This window comes from Gadus macrocephalus, chromosome 4, assembly GCF_031168955.1.
Source record: "Gadus macrocephalus chromosome 4, ASM3116895v1".
Classification (NCBI taxonomy): domain Eukaryota; kingdom Metazoa; phylum Chordata; class Actinopteri; order Gadiformes; family Gadidae; genus Gadus; species Gadus macrocephalus.
The window spans coordinates 178799-202692 of record NC_082385.1 but is presented as its reverse complement, the minus strand read 5'-3'; the positions used below and the strand labels follow the sequence as shown (position 1 = coordinate 202692).

At 49.6% G+C, this 23894-nt stretch overlaps 1 protein-coding gene across 1 annotated transcript in view; it reads left to right on the top strand.

The window, feature by feature from the left end:
* Positions 1-4413: 4413 nt before the first annotated feature.
* Positions 4414-23894, top strand: part of LOC132456596 (serine/threonine-protein kinase WNK1-like) — an 83254-nt gene continuing 63773 nt past the window's right edge. The window contains exons 1-4 of the mRNA XM_060051008.1: positions 4414-4526; positions 9109-9354; positions 14619-14839; positions 17090-17247. Coding sequence (XP_059906991.1) covers positions 4414-4526; positions 9109-9354; positions 14619-14839; positions 17090-17247 — 738 coding nt within the window. The remainder of the gene's footprint in view (positions 4527-9108; positions 9355-14618; positions 14840-17089; positions 17248-23894) is intronic.

Genomic DNA, 23894 nt, shown 5'->3' with positions numbered 1-23894 from the left:
ATTATTGGTATGAAGCAAGTTTTGTTTTTTTGTGTTTGCAGATCAGTGGGATTGCGGCTATAGAAGGACAGGGTATTATGTTTTTTAAAGATTGGAAATGCTCCCAACCATGAACATTTTCTTCTCGATGTGTTGATAGACTGGGCTGCTGGGTCTTTAACACACACACACACACACACACACACACACACACACACACACACACACACACACACACACACACACACACACACACAGAGAGAGAGAGATGCATGAATACCCATGCATAGGTATGTGTATATAGTATAGAGTTGACTTCAGGCTTTACGTTGGATCATCAGTGGATCATAAGACTACTAATGATATGTGAGCTGTATTGTCCTTAACCCTTAAATGAAAGGGTGTTTGGTCATTCATGTTTAGACTGCGTGGTAAACGTATCAAGCGGTTTTTATGAAGTGTGCTTTGATGACCTGTGGTGAGCTTTACCCATGATTTCGTACCATATTACCATGTTATTACCATGTTATATTGCCACTTCTATGGCCTTAATCAATCACCGTGGTGGGGTAAGGGTCTGGCTTTTGGAGAGGGGTCAAATACTTCTGGTTTCAAAGACTTTCTCAGCCCACGGTAGAGCAGGAAAGATTTATGAGCCACCTCATCTGGCAATGTCTCAAGTTTGAAATAATCCAAGTTACGTGTCAAAGGTCATCCAGGCGTCATATGAATCGGGCAAGGCACAGATTATTTTTCTCATAACTTGCTAATGTTTATGAGTCATGCAAAACATCAGAGCCTTTTCACTCTGCTACACGTGGAGGAGACCTCTTAACGGATAAGACATGGGCTCATTCTTTATTGCTAGTATCACTATTGTTACTCTTTCTTGGGAGCTGGAAGCTTGTAACTCTTCCCATTCAATGCCAAGCCGATGCCGGGGACCTGGGAATGTCCACATGCTTGCATGCCCTTTGCTCTGCCTCCCTGCGTGGGTTATGTGGTTTTATTGGATCCTTTTATTGTAGTTTAGTCACAAATACGGACATTGTTACAAGTAATTATGCCCTCTTAATGGTTTCCTTCAAACCAACACACAATCGTGAATGAATAGGTCTTGCTGTCTTTACAGGGGAAGTGGTGAGCTTGCCTGACCTGGAATTCGGATAATTATGATTAGAGGTATAAGTCCGTATTAACAAAAGGGCCAGGTGATTAGAGGAAGTCATCCTTAATAACAAGATACTAACAAACTGCTGAGTGCTGTTCCCCAACAACTGCAGCTCTGTGCTGCCCACGCCGGCTTATTTAGTTTCATTTTATCGTTGAACAGTGTGATCGACCTGAGCCTAGTTCTACATCTGTTGGTGATCAGTTGTCGGCCGGGGGCACATGTAGGTCAGTGTGTCTGATATGGGATATATTTGCGAGCATGTGTCGCGTGCTTTGTGCATTTGTGTGTGACTCAGCATGCGTAGCGCGCTCAGACAGGAAGGAGAATGGCTCCGGCCATAAGAGGCTTTCTGCAGGGGGGTCAACATGACCCCCCGGTTAAGATCGGGATTATTTCTGATGTGCGCCGCTGGACAAAGGATTAACGCCACTGAGGAGAGACTCTTGACGCGGCTTCATTATCCCTTCATGTCATTAACACTGGACCAGGCTGTTGCATTGTTTCACGCACAAAGTTAGCGTGGAACGACCCAAGTAGCCGAGGGATACACAGCGAGGAGAGAGGTGGGATGGAGAGGAGATGGTTAGATAATGGTTAGACCATGAGGAGGGAAAGAGAAGCACAGAAGAGCATGATGGAGTGACAGAGGAAAGCGATCGAAGGGAAGATAAGAGGCGTGCATAGACCGCGATGAAACAGCAGGCATTACCTCATGCGGGTCCCACTGGATGAGTGTGTCTGTGTGATAGCGATAGCTGATACAGTGATGGCCAGAGATGGCCGCTATTGTTCTGCTGACACACGCTCAAAGACACTCACATAGACACCATTCTGAAGAATAGATTTGATTGTTGAGAGTGAAAACAATCGACAATTCCCCTTTCTGCCTTCTCTATTTGCATCTGTAGAATAAAGTTAAAAACTGCTTCAAACTCACAGGCTTTTGAATTTTTGGGACTGAATTCCCCAATGGTGATTTCATTGCAGTGTTATAGCGTTCCAGGGTATAGCAGCCTTGACATATATCACATGAAACGTGTCAACCTTGGTTGCTTGCTTGACAGCCTTTGTCAACGATGAAGAAAGACCCCATGCTTTGATTTGTGATGACGTCACACACACAGACCAGTCCGCATACGTCAAACAAAAGAAAACACGAATGCATGAGCAAAAGGTCTTGTTTTTACTTGACATGTGTTGTAACCTGAGCATCAGAAGAAGTGTTAGCTGCATAGAACAGAGCGTTTTCTGCAGACATGACCGGCCTGACTTCAAGCCATACGTAAGTTGGGTTACCACACACACACACACACACACACACACACACACACACACACACACACACACACACACACAAACATATGAACACACACACACACACACACAAACATATGAACACACACATGAATGTACCCACAGACCCACACATACACATAAAAACACATATGAACACAAAAACACACGAACACACATACAAACACACACACACAAATGTCCACTCATGTGCACACACATACACATGCATGCACATGCCCCCAGTGCAGTCAGACACATGTCCCTGGTTACTGCAATATGTAGAGCGGTGATTGATGGGAAACCAAAAACCACCTCACTAGTGGGGCGAGCACAGACGATAGAGAAGGAGTGGACAGAAGGGAGAGGAGCCACTTGGGTTACCGACATAAGTGAATAAGTCTGTTGGAAAGGGGAAGAGGTTGATAATGAAAATACTATAGAGCCAGGGCGACGGCGAAAGGAAGGGAGAATGGGGAGCAGGGAACTGTAAATGTTGACGCTTTTTTTCACGCTGTTCCTGAACACCATGTATGAGATATATCTCACTCTCCTCCTCGCTCTCTCTCCCCTCTTTGCACTCCTTTTTCTGAACCTTGCTCTAAGTTATTCACTTGCTTTTCAATCATTCTTATTCAAACCATATGTTCTCTCTCTCTCTCTCCCGCTCTTCTACTTTCCCTATTATCTCTCTCCCCCTCTCCCCCTCTCCACCTCTCCCCCTCTCTTATTTCTCTTAACTATCTCTCCCTGACTCCTACATTTTTTTTTCTTTCTCTTAAACATGGCAAGATGTGATGAAAGTCTTCGGGAGGTCCTTGTGTGTGTGTGCATGTACACACGTAAAACGGGTTTGTACGCCACACACATATCAAACACATCACACATCACACATCACAGTGTCTTGCCTCTGCGTCTTGCATGCATGCATTTAAAACGAAACAAGCATACACTAATAAAAACATAAGTGGTCTTTATCCACACAGTGGCACACCCATGCGTTTTATGTGTGTGGACTACTCTTACACACACACACACACACACACACACACACACTGATCAGTATGTTGGTGCCACTGTAAACCTTGACTTTAACAAATGAGTACATTTACTGAAGCAGAACCGTAATGTAGTAAACTCAGTAAGCTCCACTAATGGCCTATGTGTATAAACCTCTGTAGAACAGGACTTAAAGGGCGTCCACAAAGCTGTAGAATAGGGGCCTTGTTACTGTTTGCCAAATCTACATGTCAACATGCCACAAGATATGTTTCCTTTTCACCAAATTTCTTAGAAATTTGACGTATGTTTTCTGAGAGGCCATGCTGGGCTTCTGGCCTGCCTTGTGTACACAGCGGGCTCTGTTTTTAGTGTGTAAATAACCCTGTACCTGAAGTGGGAACGAAGGGGCTCGGCCCATCAAGGGTGGGTCTGAAAAGAACACCTGGAAAGAAGCACGCAACTCAAGGCCGTGTGAGGATCTTATGCAAGACCTGAGCTATGTACTCTCTATATGGAGTGGTTGGTACAATGAACCAAGGCAAGGGGCTCAGAGACCACACACACTCTGATGCCGAGCTGTCCTAGGATCTGTCAATTAGATGAATGAATCCAGAACGCAAGAGTCCAAGTGTACCGGAACTTACATCCATGAATCTGGTTAGAGGTCAACGTCTTTTCGTCTCTGTACTGCGCTTCAACTCCAAGATGGGGGTTGCCCTCAGACCAGAGTAGATGATCACAGAGAGGCCGGAGTGTGGCCTCCTGGGGAAAGGACAGCAGAGCAGGTTCGCCTACTCTCAGACCAGAGTAGATGATCACAGAGAGGCCGGAGTGAGGCCTCCTGGGGAAAGGACAGCAGAGCAGGTTCGCCTACTCTCTCCCCTGATTCTTTAGCTGCCTGCCTGGTCTCTCCCATATCATTGAATATTATCCAATATGTTTATCTATGGACGTATGAGACTGTGATGTTTGCCTTCCGCTGTGAGGCTGCCTGTAGCAGGGCGGCAGAGTCCTGCCAGGGCGGCCTCTTTGGTTTGGGCGGCCAGCGACCCGAGCCAATGCTTGATGTGTATGGCAGGTGAGAAAAACAGCGGTAAACACACGAAAGAGAGATGAGACTTTTTGTTTTCGCACACACAGATGAATGATCTCTTTGTGAGTGTTTTTTATTGGTGTGTGTCTGTGTGTGTGTGAGGATATGAGTGACGATGAGTGGGGATATTTTGAGTGCGGTAAACTGAAGTCCCATGATGTTTTGAAGCCTGGAACAGAGAAGGAGCGATGAGGTCAAGTAAGAGATGAAGAGCAGGAATGGATAGAAAGAGGCAGGGGGAGCCTGGACGAGAGGGAGACAGAGGGAGGGAGAGAGACAAAGGCACAAATTAATCATCTTACCCAAAGCCAATTTTGTTCAGTTCAATCAGTGGACCCTTCTCTATGTCTTGATTTAAGTGCATTAAACAGTACATTTTAAGTGCAAGTTAAAAGCCGGTAGACGTGCAGTAATTTGGTTTTCCAGCCGAATGAATGGTACACAGTACATTATTAATAGATCTGGAAGCTCCCCTTTAACCTCCCTGTCGGCGCGCCTACGTTATTCCCTCCATGTATAACCTAGACGCCGGAGTGACCCTAGCCTCACACGCTCACACACATTACCTTCCTCGCACAAATACACACACAGAAAAATGGAAGAAATCTCTTAAGGCCCTGGGGGGAAGTATTACGCAGGGGTAAGATCAGCTCAGGGTCTGCAGCTAAGTGCTGCTGGGAAATGGAATGTTGGCTTCCAGTCAGTCAGGTGACCACACACACACACGCACACATACACATACACATACACAAACATACACATTCACATCCACACGTCAAGTGACCTGATCTGTGGTCCATAACATCATGGTTCTCCCATCAGAAGCGTGGGGATTTGTGGGGCTGAGGAGCAGTTTGACACCAGATCATCGTGTAGGTTTGATTCAGAGGCGACGGCTGACGGAAAGGCTGCTGCCAGAGGTAGATGGGAGGAGGGAGGAGGATGGGGGAGAGACGGAGACAAAGAGGGAGGGTTTTCAAGTTCGAGCTTGAATAAATTTTCCTGTGTGTGTGTGTATGTTACTAATGGACCATCATCGCTGGAGTAGAAGGGGGCAGACTAGGTTAGGCAGATAGAAGTCATCTCTCTGTCTGCCTCTCCCTCTTGTCTCTCTCTCTCTGCATCTCTTTGTCTCTCTCTCTGTCTCTTTCTGTCTCTTTCTGTCTTAATGATGCTCTTAAGAGAGTCATGGGATGGTAGAGGAGATGATCGACAGAGATCTGATGCACAAAATGTTTGTCAAAAGCTTAATCATAAAGACTACCAACAAAACAGCTGACAGCTGTGAAGCCTCTTGGACACTGCTAGGGAACTTGTACCATCTATTGTTAATACCTTATATGAAGCAGGTCAAATTAATCACAATCATTGCCCATGTTTGTCATATGATTTCATTAAAAAGAGCGCATTACTCAGATTCTCTGATTACTGAAAACACATTCCTTTCCATAATTGTTTAATCTTTTTTTATCCATGTTAGGATTTAAGAAGCTCCTATTGGTTATGTATAACTGTAATGCAATAAACATGAACATATTATTAATTAATTTATGGCTCATTGTTGTTCAGGAAATGATGGCCATATATGCCCACAGCCACTGAGATTGGCTTGCCTTGTTTGTCAAGCAGCATTGTGTTGCTGCTTATTTTTGGGTTAGCAATGCACTGAATGTGTCAACTATAGTTAGACACAGCCACGGTGAAGCTACAAAGCTGGCTACATCAATACCTCCATAGGCACGTGTGTACAAACAGACACACACACACACACACACACACACACACACACACACACACACACACACACACACACACACACACACACACGCACGCACGCACGCACGCACGCACGCACGCGCGCGCGCGCGCGCGCGCGCGCGCGCGCGCGCGCACACACACACACACACGCAGAAACACAGCTCTCAAATATTGCATTCTTTTTGGAGAAAGTAGGTCTCTTAAAACCTAGCTGAATATATAATTTCACTATGCTGCTATAACATGTTGGTGTTCTTTACATTGTATTTAGACTCGCGCACATACAAGCACCCACTCACGCACAGACACACACACACACACACACACACACACACACACACACACACACACACACACACACACACACACACACGCAGGATGCATACCTATAACCTTACTTTACAAGATCTTCTTTACTGGCCACACTACCCTTTTGCAATCTGCAAGTGTGCGCGTGAGTTGGAATGCTTGTAAAAATCACTGTGTGTGTGTGTGTGTATGTGTTGTGTGTGTGTGTGTGTGTGTGTGTGTGTGCCTGCATCAGTGCATCTTTATCCTTGTGTGAGTTTCCTTGTGGTTTTCTGTGAATCTGCTTCATAAAAGTATTGTTCAGTGTGTAAGAATGTAGACTGCATCATTGTTTTCCTTGCGGCCCGTGTGGTTTGGATGGGGAAACACGAATAAAGATCTCATTTAAATCTTGCTGCTAAGCTCACAGACTTCAACCCCGTGTATTATATCCCCTCTTTATTTGACTAGAATCCTCTTTTCGTGCTTGTTACACTGGTGGGGCTCACTGAATGCAGTTTTTTTTATTATTTTTTTATGCAGGCTGCGCGTGTCGCATGGAGATGGTAGCTCATGGAAGTTCATCCTCTCTTAGTGTTTCTATCTTCACCACCTCCCCTTCCATTGGCTCTCTGTTTCTATCTCCGTAAAGTATTTCATTGTTTTGTTGACCATTGGATTTAAACAGGAATGTGTTTTGAAAGCAGTATCAAAAAGCAATATGACCAAAACCAACCCAGTAAAAATAGCAGGACAGAGTACCCCATTCTCTCAGCTTGTTTGTCTTTTGTGGTTCCCTTTGCATGTTCACAGGATGCCATCCTTAAAAATAAATCACACCTCTTAAAAACCAGGACAGAGCATTCATTACACACACGATGGCTGCCTCACCCAACGAGGGACTGTCTGTGAGGTCATGCTCGGACTAGAACTCGCCTTTTGTCCCATGAATTACGTTGGCTTGAAAGGATAAACCGGTCTGGGTGATTCAACTATTGAACGTTTTTTCGAGCCTCACCACAACAGCCATTACCAATATCATCCGTCATACACATACAGATGGAGCACGATCTTGCCACGACAAACAACAGCAATCAAGGGCTTTCGTCTTTTTGAGTCAATGTGTTTCTTTGAAACAACTCGTCCCAGTACCAAGTTTGAGAAAGTTTGTTGTCACAAATAACTGTCAATCGCCATACAAGTACGGAAAATAACAGACCAACGCGCTCCTGCTATTGTCCGCGTCCAGGGCAGGCGTGCTCGACCTGAAACGGCCCGTGACCAATAAAACAAGTTCTATTGGTAACGGATGTCTGTGGTGAAGACAGCGAGCCGTTTGCCAGGGTTTCACACCCAGACAGGTGTGCACCCTTCAACACTCAGTGGCCCCCAGACAGCCTCTCTCCTCAGTCAGTGGCCCCTCTCCTCAGTCAGTGGCCCCTCTCCTCAGTCAGGGGCCCCTCTCCTCAGTCAGGGGCCCCTCTCCTCAGTCAGTGGCCCCTCTCCTCAGTCAGTGGCCTCTCTCCTCAGTCAGGGGCCCCTCTCCTCAGTCAGTGGCCCCTCTCCTCAGTCAGTGGCCCCTCTCCTCAGTCAGTGGCCCCTCTCCTCAGTCAGGGGCCCCTCTCCTCAGTCAGTGGCCCCTCTCCTCAGTCAGGGGCCCCTCTCCTCAGTCAGTGGCCCCTCTCCTCAGTCAGTGGCCCCTCCACTCAGCCCTCTCCTCAGTCAGGGGCCCCTCTCCTCAGTCAGGGGCCCCTCTCAGTCAGTGGCCCCTCCACTCAGCCCTCTCCTCAGTCAGGGGCCCCTCTCCTCAGTCAGGGGCCCCTCTCCTCAGTCAGGGACCCCTCTCCTCAGTCAGTGGCCCCTCTCCTCAGTCAGGGGCCCCTCTCCTCAGTCAGTGGCCCCCAGCAGCCCCTCCACTCAGCCCTCTCCTCAGTCAGGGGCCCCTCTCCTCAGTCAGGGGCCCCTCTCCTCAGTCAGTGGCCCCTCTCCTCAGTCAGGGGCCCCTCTCCTCAGTCAGTGGCCCCTCTCCTCAGTCAGTGGCCCCTCCACTCAGCCCTCTCCTCAGTCAGTGGCCCCTCTCCTCAGTCAGGGGCCCCTCTCCTCAGTCAGTGGCCTCTCTCCTCAGTCAGTGGCCCCTCTCCTCAGTCAGGGGCCCCTCCACTCAGCCCTCTCCTCAGTCAGGGGCCCCTCTCCTCAGTCAGGGGCCCCTCTCCTCAGTCAGGGGCCCCTCTCCTCAGTCAGTGGCCCCTCTCCTCAGTCAGGGGCCCCTCTCCTCAGTCAGGGGCCCCTCTCCTCAGTCAGTGGCCCCTCCACTCAGCCCTCTCCTCAGTCAGGGGCCCCTCTCCTCAGTCAGTGGCCCCTCTCCTCAGTCAGGGGCCCCTCTCCTCAGTCAGTGGCCCCTCCACTCAGCCCTCTCCTCAGTCAGGGGCCCCTCTCCTCAGTCAGGGGCCCCTCTCCTCAGTCAGTGGCCCCTCTCCTCAGTCAGGGGCCCCTCTCCTCAGTCAGGGGCCCCTCTCCTCAGTCAGGGGCCCCTCTCCTCAGTCAGTGGCCCCCAACAGCCCCTCCACTCAGCCCTCTCCTCTCTCGACCTGCAGGACCGTAAGCTGTCCAAGTCGGAGCGGCAGCGGTTCAAGGAGGAGGCGGGCATGCTGAAGGGCCTGCAGCACCCCAACATCGTGCGCTTCTACGACTCCTGGGAGGGGCCCTCCAAGGGCAGGAAGTGCATCGTCCTGGTGACCGAGCTGATGACGTCGGGCACGCTCAAAACGTGAGTGCAGTCATACATGCATACACACACATAACATCCACACACACACAACATCAACACACACATAAAACAATTACGACTCACAAATAAAATGAAGAATATTAGGGTGTATGTGTATGTGTGTGTGTGTGTGTGTCCGTGTTCGCCCGTGTGGACTCAGCGGTAGCTCTCCCTCCACACTGTCACTTCGGCAGCCCCCCATCGTGCCCAAAGTGATTCATTGTGTAATAACTGATTGGTCACGCGGATGCGTAAGCTTCGGTTGTCCACTCGCGCAACACATGGCGGTCCATCTCTCTGCTGTCGAGCGGCAGAGTTGTCATAATGAAAGCTTAGTGGGGCAGCGTGGGGGTGGTGCTATGGTGGGCTCCTCTAGAGTGCTGCACTTTGGGATCGCCGCAATGCCTGCTGGGACGCCGGCACACCGGCCAGCTGCTGCTTCTGCTGCAGATTCTGTTCATTCCTGAAAGAGCCAGACGGTGTACAGTGTGTGTGTGTGTGTGTGTGTGTGTGTGTGTGTACGTATGCCTGTGTGTGTGTGTTTGTGTGTGTGTGTACTCATGCCTGTGTTTGTGCCTGTGTGTGTGTGTGTGTGTGTGTGTGTGTGTGTGTATGTGTCTGTGTGTGTGTGTGTGTGTGTGTACGTATGCCTGTGTTTGTGCCAGTGTGTGTGTGTGTGTCTGTGTACGTATACCTGTGTGTGTGTGTGTGTGCCTGTGTGTGTGTGTGCATATGCCTGTGTGTGTGTGTGTGTGTGTGTGTGTGTGTGTGTGCGTATGCCTGTGTGTGTGTGTGCCTGTGTGTGTGTTTGTGTGTGTGTGCGTATGCCTGTGTGTGTGTGCGTGTGTGTGTGTGTGTGTGCCTGTGTGTGTGTGCGTATGCCTGTGTGTGTGTGTGCGTGTGCCTGTGTGTGTGTGTGTGTGTGTTTGTGTGTGTGTGTGCGTATGCCTGTGTGTGTGGGTGTGTGTGTGTGTGTGTGTGTGCCTGTGTGTGCGTATGCCTGTGTGTGTGTGTGTGCCTGTGTGTGTGTGTGCGTATGCCTGTGTGTGTGTGTGCCTGTGTGTGTGTGTGTGTTTGTGTGTGTGTGTGCGTATGCCTGTGTGTGTGTGTGTGTGTGTGTGCCTGTGTGTGCGTGTGCCTGTGTGTGTGTGTGCGTGTGCCTGTGTGTGTGTGTGTGTGCGTATACCTGTGTGTGTGTGTGTGCCTGTGTGTGTGTGTGCATATGCCTGTGTGTGTGTGTGTGCGTATGCCTGTGTGTGCGTGTGCCTGTGTGTGTGTGTGTGTGCGTATGCCTGTGTGTGTGTGTGTGTGTGTGTGTGTGTGTGTGTGTGTGTGTGTGTGTGTGCCTGTGTGCGTGGGGACTTAGGAGGGTGTTTGTCAGGGGTAGGGCAGACAGTGGGGCACTAGGAGGGTGTTTGACAGGGGTAGGGCAGACAGTGGGGCACTAGGAGGGTGTTTGTCAGGGGTAGGGCAGACAGTGGGGCACTAGGAGGGTGTTTGACAGGGGTAGGGCAGACAGTGGGGCACTTGGAGGGTGTTTGACAGGGGTAGGGCAGACAGTGGGGCACTAGGAGGGTGTTTGACAGGGGTAGGGCAGACAGTGGGGCACTAGGAGGGTGTTTGACAGGGGTAGGGCAGACAGTGGGGCACTAGGAGGGTGTTTGTCAGGGGTAGGGCAGACAGTGGGGCACTAGGAGTGTGAGGATGGACAGAGCGACAGGAGGAGGCAGACAACGAGGCCGGCAGGACGTGGAGTTATGATGAAGGGCCATGAGACATGAGAGATAGACATATGGATCGTTGTACATGCTCATACTTAATTAACGCACACAATGGTCAGACAGACAGGCATTCAGATATGGCCTGCAGTCAGCCAGAATGACCGGCTGGTACACGGACCAAAGCAAAACAACAACTTGTGACAGCATGAATAATAAGATGAGGAATTAGGCCAGTGCTAGGACGTGCTGGATCAGTAGCGCCCTCCACTGGACAACACAGAGCACTGATGGCCCTGTGTGGAGGATTACGGTCACATGTTGTGGTGGAGAGCAGGGCCGGACATGCATCACTTTCGCTAATAATTCATAGGGAAATTGATCTAGGACAATGATCAGTATAATTTCTTCTCTTCTCAAACCTTAATCAAAAGTAAAAAGAAAAAGAATATGGGAGATATGATTGGTACATTTTGAATACTTCTAACTGCTAGAATTTAAAACAGAGCAGCTAAGAATTCAAACACTAACTAGAAAAACGTATAGAGTTGAGCACAGGAATGTGGACGTTGTCCGAGAGAGAGATGGAAAGAAAAGAGGAGAGGTAGTAAAAGATGACCCACAATGGAAACTCTAGTCGACCCTTGTCTGTGTGTGTGTGTGTGTGTGTGTGTGTGTGTGTGTGTGTGTGTGTGTGTGTGTGTGTGTGTGTGTGTGTGTGTGTGTGTGTGTGTGTGTGTGTGTGTGTGTGTGTGTGTGTGTGTGTGTGTGTGTGGTTGAGTGTTTTCAGATATTGACCAGGAGAGCTTCAAGTCTCTGGCCTTAGGTCCAGCATGTATGTCAACACTGTTGCCAGGGAGATAGGGGGAGTGAGAGATAGGGGAGATCCTTGTGTCACAGTACATGGTGGTGGTGGGGGGAAATCAAAGGGTATGCACACCGATGGATCTGCTGTGAAACCTGATCAGTCTTCTGGTCAGCCATCAGTCATTTCAGCAGGAGAGTTTGACCTCTGGCCTGCTAGCTTAAGCAGCACTAACGCTACGCACTATACCTCTTGTCAAAGCGATCCCCTCTGCAACCCCCTCTGTGGGGACTGGTGCAGTAGTGTGTTATACGTGGATTCAGTCAACAGAATACAGTGATGAACACTTCCCTTTATGTCAATTAATTATGATATGAGACTGCCGCGCATAAACAAATTCCAATCGTTCTCCCTGGGGAAAGCATACCTAGGTTTCATTAGCTTTCAGTTTTGTTGTGTCCATAATGGATGCAAAGCATTTTCCCCAAATGTCAGCTCAGAGTGCGAGAGAACCAATAGATCTCTATGAGCTAGCCGCTAACCAATAGATCTCTATGAGCTAGCCGCTAACCAATAGATCTCTATGAGCTAGCCGCTAACCAATAGATCTCTAAGAGCTAGCCGCTAACAGAGCTAGCACATAGCATTGGGTTAGGGTTAGGCTAACCCTATCACTTAGCATTGACTATAGTGCAGAATGTTCTTCACAAACACTCTGCTTGTTCTATAGCTCTCCGTGAAAATATGTTGTTTACTCAGAACACCCCCCCCCCAACCATAAAGCCGCTTCAATCAGGCTCATGTCTCGCTCATGCACAGCTTGTGTTGCAGGTCGTACACCTGCTCATTGCTGTGCGATCGTGACTCACTAATATGCTGTAGGGTATTGTGTTGGACCCACCTTATGGGGAGGAACTCCCTGTAAGCAATGTCACACACGTCAGTTTAATATTTTCAAGAATAAGGGAAAACCAATCCTGTTTGTTTGTGTCCTTAATCCTATGAAGGACCACAGAAAGTCATGGCCGTCATTTCAGTAGTCAGACTCCTGTGAAACCCTCTGGTGCCGATGTGTGTGAATCAGGACAGGAACATGCTGAATACTTAGATAAAAACACTCCTATCCAATGAGGCTTAGCTGGCAATCATAGGCCTGCGTTGTACCTGCCAAAACTAAAGCCTCACCTACTGCAAAAGAAAATACTTTGTGAAAGAAGTCATGAAGCCATGACTGACGACAACATGCAAATATCAGCATCCCTTTGAGCATATCCTGAACCATCCTGACACACACGCACGCACACACGCACGCACGCACGCACGCACGCACACACGCACGCACACACACACACACACACACACACACACACACGCATGCGCAGACAAACACACACACACACACTCACACACCAATACATGTGTTCACACTCTAACTGAAACAGTCAAACTCTGTTGTAGCAGGAAACTGGTATGACAGGATATACAGCTCTGTGGTTCCTCTGACAAGCTTACTAGTACAAAGATTTATAGCTCACCGCTGTGTATCCCTCTGGTAGAAAACAGCCCCGTCAATCACTTTATCATTGAGGGCGGGTTTGTTTACAATCTCCAAAGATAATTTATAGCATTGCCAGCCTTTATGACCAACTAACTGCCATGTAATGCCGCTAACACAAAGCAGATGCAGCTATCAGGTGATTGCTAATGCAAATATACCACATGTCACTGCTTTTAAATGTTTTGCACGTTCAACCCATAGGGCCCAGAATCAACAAGGTAATGGCAATTTGATGTGGCTTCTGTCTGAATTTTATCATTGCTAAGATTAGTATGCTTTACCTCTGCAAGAGATCTAAGAAATAAAGCTGCTGGGAAAATCTTCGATGTTGACGATGAATGTCGACAGGATCAACTGGTGTTTAGGCAAAGAGAAAGATGTTTGGTATGAAGCACTGTGATCCAAAATAGCGACCTTAGCCATAGCTTGATATTAAATGGGTCAAGTCTATGTGTGACACACACTTCATGCCATCAAACACTCACATGCTCATGTTTGACAGTAACTTCGCAATGCCACCCCAATGTATCAGAAGCTCAGAAGTTCACATCCCGTCAAACCAAACAGTGATGAGCTTCAGCAGATAGCTACAAGTTCACATCCTGTCAAACCAAACAGTGATGAGCTTCAGCAGATGGCTACAAGTTCACATCCCGTCAAACCAAACAGTGACTGAGCTTCAGCAGATAGCTACAAGTTCACATCCCGTCAAACCAAACAGTGACTGAGCTTCAGCAGATAGCTACAAGTTCACATCCCGTCAAACCAAACAGTGACTGAGCTTCAGCAGATAGCTACAAGTTCACATCCCGTCAAACCAAACAGTGATGAGCTTCAGCAGATAGCTACAAGTTCACATCCCGTCAAACCAAACAGTGACTGAGCTTCAGCAGATAGCTACAAGTTCACATCCCGTCAAACCAAACAGTGACTGAGCTTCAGCAGATAGCTACAAGTTCACATCCCGTCAAACCAAACAGTGACTGAGCTTCAGCAGATAGCTACAAGTTCACATCCCGTCAAACCAAACAGTGATGAGCTTCAGCAGATAGCTACAAGTTCACATCCCGTCAAACCAAACAGTGACTGAGCTTCAGCAACAGTGAATGTGCATTTCCAGTGTGTTATTAATGAACAATTAGTTATTATTGTTCATTAATGAGCCTGTTTTCCTGTCCTCCAGCTACCTGAAGCGCTTCAAGGTGATGAAGATCAAGGTTCTGCGGTCGTGGTGCCGTCAGATCCTCAAAGGCCTCCACTTCCTGCACACGCGGACCCCCCCCATCATCCACCGGGACCTGAAGTGTGACAACATCTTCATCACCGGCCCCACGGGCTCCGTGAAGATCGGGGACCTGGGCCTGGCCACGCTCAAGAGGGCCTCCTTCGCCAAGAGCGTGATAGGTAGGAGGAGGAGGAGGAGGGAGAGGAGGAGGAGGAGGGAGAGGAGGAGGGAGAGGAACAGGATGAGTAGGGGGAGGAGGAGGAGGAGGAGGAGGGGGAGGAGGAGGAGGAGGAGGAGGAGGGGGAGGAGGAGGGGGAGGAGGAGGGAAAGAGAGGAGGAGGAGGGAGAGGAGGAGGAGGAGGAGGGAGAGGAGGAGGAGGAGGAGGAGGGAGAGGAACAGGATGAGTAGGGGGAGGAGGAGGAGGAGGAGGAGGAGGAGGAGGGAGAGGAGGAGGAGGAGGAGGAGGAGGAGGAGGAGGGAAAGAGAGGAGGAGGAGGGAGAGGAGGATGAGGAGGAGGATGAGGAGGAGGGGGAGGAGCGAGAGGAGGAGGAGGGGGAGGAGGAGGGGGAGGAGGAGGAGGGAGAGGAGGAGGGGGAGGAGGAGGAGGAGGGAGAGGAGGAGAGGGAGGAGGAGGGAAAGGGGCAGGGGGAGGAGGAGGGGGAGGATGAAGAGGTGGAGGGGGAGGAGGAGGGGGGGAGGAGGATGAAGAGGAGGAGGAGGAGGATGAAGAGGAGGAGGAGAATGAAGAGGGGGAGGAGGAGGAGGGGGAGGATGAAGAGGGGGAGAGGAGGAGGAGGAGGTGGAGGAGGGGGAGGGGAAGGAGGAAGATGGGGAGGAGGAAGAGGGGGAGGAGGGGGAGGAGGAGGATCCTCGAGGTTTATCTGGCTGCATGCAGGCACCCACAGGCAGAAGGGGGATTTCACTTTCTCCTCTATTCCTCTCTCTCCGTCTCTTTGTGGTAGCGAGCCTCCCTCTGTCAGTTTAACTTAAGTTGAAACTGAATATTAATGACATGAATATGTTTATGTCAATGCTGTTACCGCTGTAAATGTGTATGTTCTTGGCATGAATATGTTCATGATAAGGTCAGGAACATATATCAGACAAAGAATTTACATTTAGCATTTACACACACACACACACACAGACACACACACACACACACACACACACACAGACACACACACACACACACACACACACACACACACACACACACACACACACACACACACACACACACACACACACACACACACACCTTTCGTGCTTCAGGGCCTATAATTAGGGTGCATTCGTATGGAATGCACATGGCTCAGTTTACGAAGCAGGAGAGAGCGAGTGATATGTTTATTCGTGCATTATAGCGATGTAGCGTACAAGTTCACACACAAATGAATCTCAAGTGCTTCTGAAGCAACCCTTGTGGTTAATGTCCCCGGGTGTCAGTCAGCCCTTCTGTCCTTCAGTCGCTGAACTCAGTGAGTCAGCCAAGTCAAACACCCCACACATCACAGTGAAACATTAAACAAACATGTAGTAACATTTTACAGATCCAAGAAACTATTTAGCAGTCGTTTAGCAGTCTCTCGCTTTCAACTTTTATTCAACTCAAACCTCACTAATTATGAAGCATTTTAGAGAGAGAGAGAGAGAGAGAGGGAGAGGGAGAGGGAGAGAGAGAGAGAGGGGGAGAGAGAGAGAGAGAGAGAGAGAGAGAGAGAGAGGGAGAGAGGGAGGGGGAGAGAGAGAGAGAGAGAGAGAGAGAGAGAGAGAGAGAGAGAGAGAGAGAGACTGTTATTCTATCAATCATGGTTGAATGTAAAATCACCTTTCCTGCCATAAGTCAAGGAACCAGTTGCTCCATATGAAAACCATTAGGTAGCTTACTTAGAAACAGATGGGAGCTGGGATCCCACCAAACTATTGGTACTGCAAGTTCTATCAGTGGTCCACAGGAAGCCCTACTGATTCCACCATCATGGGGTTCCTGAACACATGAGCATGAAGTAGGCCTTAAATAAAGTTAGGTGCAACCGTTGTCAATGAGATATGGGCAACATTTATGACTGCTGACTTAAACAAAGGGTTCCTTGTTTTATGTTGGCAAATGCTTTTACGATGTCAATCTGAGACCTCAATGCATTTAGCATGGGTTCATTGATTCATTTGACATTTGGTGGGGTATTCTGGACAAGCAGGATGAACAAGGGAACAAGGTTAAATCGTACGTACATCGTATAATCCCGGCAGTGCATTCAACATATTTTCTTTACGTGTGAAGTAAAGGAATAAAAAACATTGAAACCCCCAATTTCACTCCCATCGAGAAACAATATAGCACATAAGCTCCAGCTTGCGATGGACAGTGTTGCTGATAGAGGATGTACCCCCCAGCCAGCCATCCCTGAACCCCTGTCTCCCCAGGCACCCCGGAGTTCATGGCTCCGGAGATGTACGAGGAGAAGTACGACGAGTTGGTGGACGTGTACGCCTTCGGCATGTGTATGTTGGAGATGGCCACCTCCGAGTACCCCTACTCGGAGTGCCAGAACGCAGCGCAGATATACCGACGGGTCACCAGCGTAAGTAAGAGTGTGTGTGTGTGCGTGTGTGTGTACCTGTTGTTCTGGGGGCTCATGGTTAGCTGTGCTTAGCTGTGTGATTCTCTACCATGAGGGTCAGCTGTGTGATTCTCTACCATGAGGGTCAGCTGTGTGATTCTCTACCATGAGGGTCAGCTGTGTGATTCTCTACCATGAGGGTCAGCTGTGTGATTCTCTACCATGAGGGTCAGCTGTGTGATTCTCTACCATGAGGGTCAGCTGTGTGATTCTCTACCATGAGGGTCAGCTGTGTGATTCTCTACCATGAGGGTCAGCTGTGTGATTCTCTACCATGAGGGTCAGCTGTGTGATTCTCTACCATGAGGGTCAGCTGTGTGATTCTCTACCATGAGGGTCAGCTGTGTGATTCTCTACCATGAGGGTCAGCTGTGTGATTCTCTACCATGGGGGTCAGCTGTGTGATTCTCTACCATGAGGGTCAGCTGTGTGATTCTCTACCATGAGGGTCAGCTGTGTGATTCTCTACCATGAGGGTCAGCTGTGTGATTCTCTACCATGAGGGTCAGCTGTGTGATTCTCTACCATGGGGGTCAGCTGTGTGATTCTCTACCATGAGGGTCAGCTGTGTGATTCTCTACCATGGGGGTCAGCTGTGTGATTCTCTACCATGGGGGTCAGCTGTGTGATTCTCTACCATGAGGGTCAGCTGTGTGATTCTCTACCATGAGGGTCAGCTGTGTGATTCTCTACCATGGGGGTCAGCTGTGTGATTCTCTACCATGAGGGTCAGCTGTGTGATTCTCTACCATGAGGGTCAGCTGTGTGATTCTCTACCATGGGGGTCAGCTGTGTGATTCTCTACCATGAGGGTCAGCTGTGTGATTCTCTACCATGGGGGTCAGCTGTGTGATTCTCTACCATGAGGGTCAGCTGTGTGATTCTCTACCATTGGTCTTTCTCTACAGCCCTGTCTGTTCCGCTCCTCCCTCCCTCCCTGGAGTCGTAACTCCGGCATGGAGCCGCTGCAGTCATGAGGCTCTCTCTTCTCATTGGTTCACCCGTTTGTCCCGCTCTAGCGCCCTCTCTCCCATGTCTAGCTCTTGCTCGCCCCTGTCTGGCTGTTCCTCGTTCGCCCCGTCTAGTAATCTTTCGCTGTCTACCTCTATTTCGCTCGTCCCCTCTCAAGCGCTCGCTCCCTGTCTCTCTCTGTCGCCCTCTCCCCTGATGAACTCTCTCTCCCTGTCTAGCCCAATCTGCCTCAGCCCCCACCTAGCTCTCTCTCCCTGTTTAGCTCCCTCTCCCCTGATGAACTCTCTCTCCCTGTCTAGCCCAATCTGCCTCAGCCCCCACCTAGCTCTCTCTCCCTGTTTAGCTCCCTCTCCCCTGATGAACTCTCTCTCCCTGTCTAGCCCAATCTGCCTCACCCCCCACCTAGCTCTCTCTCCCTGTTTAGCTCTCTTTCCCCAGTTTAGCTCTCTTTCCCCTGATGAACTCTCTCCTTGTCCAGCTCAATCTCCAGGTCCAGCTCTCTCTCCCTGTTTAGCTCTCTTTCCCCAGTTTAGCTCTCTTTCCCCTGATGAACTCTCTCTTCTTGTCCAGCTCAATCTCCAGGTCCAGCTCTCTCTCCCTGTTTAGCTCTCTTTCCCCTGTTTAGCTCTCTCTCCTTGTCCAGCTCAATCTCCAGGTCTAGCTCTCTCTCCCTGTTTAGCTCCATCTCCCTCACCAACTTTCGATCTCTCTCTCTGTCTCTCTCTATCTCGTTCACTCACGAGGGGGTTGAAGGTTCAACATTCCCTCTAGATGTTCTAAATGTTCTCAGATGGCCTCCCTAAGGATTCTTTATGTTAGATTCCTGTTTATTGGGTTAGTCACGGTATGGCAGCTTATCCGCACTGGCCATGGCAACACATCAAAGGTTTCTCTGTGTTGTGAATTGATTCATGCCTAAATTGAGACTATATCTATGTCCATATATATTTATATATCTGTTCCCAACCACTAGCCATCCCCGCCTGTCAACACTTATAGGACAACAACAACTGCTCCTTGAAGATGCTCTCTGCAACGAGAGGGCTTTCATTAGGCCTACTTTGAGAACATACAAGATGTTTGAATCCATATACACAGATATATTGCATATACATAATCCATAAACACACATATTGTCTATACATAAGGAAGCACAATATACAGGGTGAGCAATAGTATGAAGGAATGGTTAGGGGATGACCTTATTTAGCTGACATGGTTACATTGATTAAAATAGAGAGGGAGACATAGATACAGAGAGTGTGAGAGAGAGAGTGAGAGAGAGAGAGAGTGTGAGAGAGAGAGAGAGTGTGAGAGAGAGAGAGAGTGTGAGAGAGAGTGTGTGAGAGAGAGAGAGAGAGAGAGAGAGAGAGAGAGAGAGAGTGTGAGAGAGAGAGAGAGATGCCATCAGACAGTGTTTTACACTGAATGCTGCTGATGTCATCACCCAATGCACGCACGCACGCACACACACACACACTGATGAGACAGCTGTCTCCACTCCACTGGGGACTGAGTAAGGGATAATAGACTGGATGAGTTTACTAGAAATCATCTCTTGCACTCTTGTCCGCCAATTCCCTTTAGTCTATACAGATAATCCATGCCGATGTTTGGATCCCTCACCACATTATGCAAGTCTGAATTATTAACCTTTCACACAGTGGTGTCCCTTCCTCTCTTTCTGCCCAATTGCACACACCCATTTTCATTCTGCATGTATTGTCTTCTGCACAAATGCATTCTCCTTCAATGTCTCTTTCAATATGCAATTTATCTGTATTTTCTCTCTCTTTCATAGAAATATTGACGGACTTCCACTAAATGCAATACCTTAACAATTCACTCACTCCGCCATTATTTATGAATCAAATGATTACATTTTGTGGGTTTGGAGTTTGGAGTAGTCTGTCTGTCTCTCTTTATTTCTGGCTCAATCTCTCTCATTCTGGCTCTGTGTGGAACATTGCGAGCCACCAGTATGGTCAAGTAAGTCATAGTGTTGATTGATCCAGCAAAGCAGTCCAGTCGTATTACAGTCTGTGTGCATCCCGATTAATGCAATCCCTTGGCTAGCCCTGTTAGCTTAGCGCCCGGCCCTGATATGGCACGGCCCAAATTCACCTAGCGGCCATCTTGATTCTAAACGCCGTCTGGATGGTGAGAACTGAAGGATTCTGCTTCTGATTCATCCTTGAATAGTTCGTAATGGGTTGTATGATGTCTCGAATATCTCTCTCTCTCTCTCTCTCTGTCTCATTCGCTCTCTTTCTCCCTCCATCCCCCTCCCCCTCCTTTGCTCTCTCGCTCTCTCTTTCTCTCTTCTCTTTCTCCGTGTCTCTCTTTAATCGCTCTATCAACCCTGGTGACACACATGTATGAGGGGGCTGAGGGGATGATGAGCCGGTGAAACACACGGCCGGTGGAGTAGGGAAGACGGAGGGGAGGCCACCGCAGTAGGAGGCGTCAGGCCCAACACTTCATAGAAGCAGTGTCCGAAATAAGCACTCATTGTACCGCACAGCCAACTGTCTGTGCACTTGGGTTGCTGACTGCTCACTCAGAACGTCAAGTGTTGTTTTTGTCTTGTTGCTGCTGTCATTTTACATTGATGTCCGCTTACAGTCTAATCAGTCTGGTCACTTAATTGAATAAATCTCCGCTGCCATAAGCAAGAAGCGCTTTTCTGGGTATGTCGTATACTCGTTACCTTGTTCAACGTACCTGATCAAGAAGTGTCAGCCTACCATAAATGGCTGCGTGTCTGTAGGGCCGGTTTTTACTATCAGATTATAGATCATCTTTTAAGATCCTATCGTCCTCCAGTCAGCAAGCCATGTTTTTATCTGACCTTATCTGGAAAGCAGCCTTTTAGGCAAAGCTTTTTCAATTGTTTTATTTTGTGTGCATATTTTGAATGGATTATGTTTGAAAGGACGATACCTGTCATTGGCGTTGAGGTATATCCATGCTCATCTCATCTCATCTCATTTTCTTCCGCTTATCCGGGGTCGGGTCGCGGGGGGAGCAGCTCAAGCAGGGGGCCCCAGACTTCCCTTTCCCGGGCCACATTGACCAACTCTGACGGGGGGATCCCGAGGCGTTCCCAGGCCAGTGTTGAGATATAATCTCTCCACCTAGTCCTGGGTCTTCCCCGAGGTCTCCTACCCACTGGACGTGCCTGAAACACCTCCCAAGGAAGGCGCCCAGTGGGCATCCTTACCAGATGCCCGAACCACCTCAGCTGACTCCTTTCTAAGTAAAGGAGCAGCGGCTCTAATCCGAGTTCCTCACGGATGGCTGAGCTTCTCACCCTATCCCTAAGGGAGACGCCAACCACCCTTCTGAGAAAACTCATCTCGGCCGCTTGTACCCGCGATCTCGTCCTTTCGGTCATCACCCAGCCCTCATGACCATAGGTGAGGATAGGAACGAAGATCGACCGGTAGATCGAGAGCTTTGCCTTGCGGCTCAGCTCTCTTTTCGTCACAACGGTGCGGTAAAGCGAACGCAATACCGCCCCCGCTGCTCCGATTCTCCGGCCAATCTCACGTTCCATAGTACCCTCACTCGCGAACAAGACCCCGAGGTACTTGAACTCCTTAACTTGGGCTAAGGACTCATTTCCTACCCGGAGTAAGCAATCCATCGGTTTCCTGCTAAGAGTCATGGCCTCAGATTTAGCGGTGCTGATCCTCATCCCAGCCGCTTCACACTCGGCCGCCAGCCGATCCAGTGAGTGCTGAAGGTCACAGGCCGATGATCCCATGAGGACCACATCATCTGCAAAAAGCAGTGACGAGATCCTCAGACCACCGAACTGCAACCCCTCCCCACCACGACTACGCCTCGATATCCTGTCCATGTATATCACAAACAGGATTGGTGACAAGGCGCAGCCCTGGCGGAGCCCAGCACCCACCGAGAACGAAACTGACTGGCTGCCGAGGACGCGAACACAGCACTCGCTTTGGGAGTACAGGGATTGGATGGCCCTGAGGATAGACCCCCTTACCCCATACTCCCGCAGCACCTCCCACAGTTTCTCCCGGGGGACCCGGTCATACGCCTTCTCCAGATCCACAAAACACATGTAGACCGGATGGGCATACTCCCAGGCCCCCTCCAGGATCCTTGCGAGAGTGAAGAGCTGGTCCGTAGTTCCACGTCCGGGGCGAAAACCGCATTGTTCCTCTTCAATCTGAGGTTCGACGATCGGCCGAACCCTCCTTTCCAGTACCTTGGAGTAGACTTTACCAGGGAGGCTGAGAAGTGTGATACCCCGGTAATTGGCACACACTCTCTGGTCCCCCTTTTTGAACAGGGGAACCACCACCCCGGTTTGCCACTCCTTTGGCACTGTACCCGACTCCCACGCGATGTTGAATAGGCGTGTCAACCATGACAGCCCCTCAACACCCAGAGCCTTTAGCATTTCTGGCTGGATCTCATCAATCCCTGGGGCTTTGCCACTGCGGAGATGTTTGACTACCTCAGTGACCTCCACCAGGGAAATTGACGACGAAACACCATCAACCTCGAGCTCTGCCTCCAACATAGAGGGCGTGTTATTCGGGTTCAGGAGTTCCTCAAAGTGTTCCTTCCAACGTCCGACGACCTCCTCAGTTGAGGTCAACAGAGTCCCCTCCTTACTGTACACAGCTTGGACGGTTCCCCGTTTCCCCCTCCTGAGGTGCCGGATAGTCTTCCAGAAACACTTTGGTGCCGACCGAAAGTCCTTCTCCATGGCCTCTCCGAACTTCTCCCACACCCGCTGCTTAGCCTCCGACACGGCAGCAGCTGCAGCCCTTCGGGCCTGTCGGTACCCTGCAACCGAGTCAGGAGTCCTCCAGGATATCATATCCCGGAAGGCCTCCTTCTTCAATCGGACGGCTTCCCTGACCACCGGTGTCCACCACGGTGTCCGAGGGTTACCGCCCCTTGAGGAGCCTAAGACCCTGAGGCCACAGCTAGCCACCGCAGCTTCAGCAATGGAGGCTTTGAACACAGCCCACTCCGGCTCAATGTCCCCAACCTCCACAGGAATGCTAGAAAAACTCAGCCGGAGGTGTGAGTTGAAGATACCTAGGACGGGGGCCTCCTCCAGACGTTCCCAGTTCACCCGCACTACGCGTTTGGGCTTACCAGGTCTATCCGGAAATTTCCCCCATTCCCTGATCCAACTCACAACCAGATGGTGGTCGGTTGACAGTTCCGCCCCTCTCTTTACCCGAGTGTCCAAAACATGCGGCCTCAGATCAGATGACACGATCACAAAATCGATCATTGATCTTCGGCCTAGGGTACTCTGGTACCAGGTACACTTATGAGCACCCTTATGTTCAAACATGGTGTTTGTTATGGATAATCCATGACTAGCACAGAAGTCCAATAACAAACGACCGCTCGGGTTTAGATCAGGGAGGCCGTTCCTCCCCACCACGCCTCTCCAGGTGTCTCCATCGTTGCCCACGTGGGCGTTGAAGTCACCCAGCAAAACTACGGAGTCCCCTACTGGAGCCCCATACAGGACTCCATTCAGGGTCTCCAAGAAGGCCGAGTACTCTGAACTGCTGTTTGGTGCATACGCACAAACAACAGTCAGAGTTTTCCCCCCTACAACCCTTAGGCGCAGG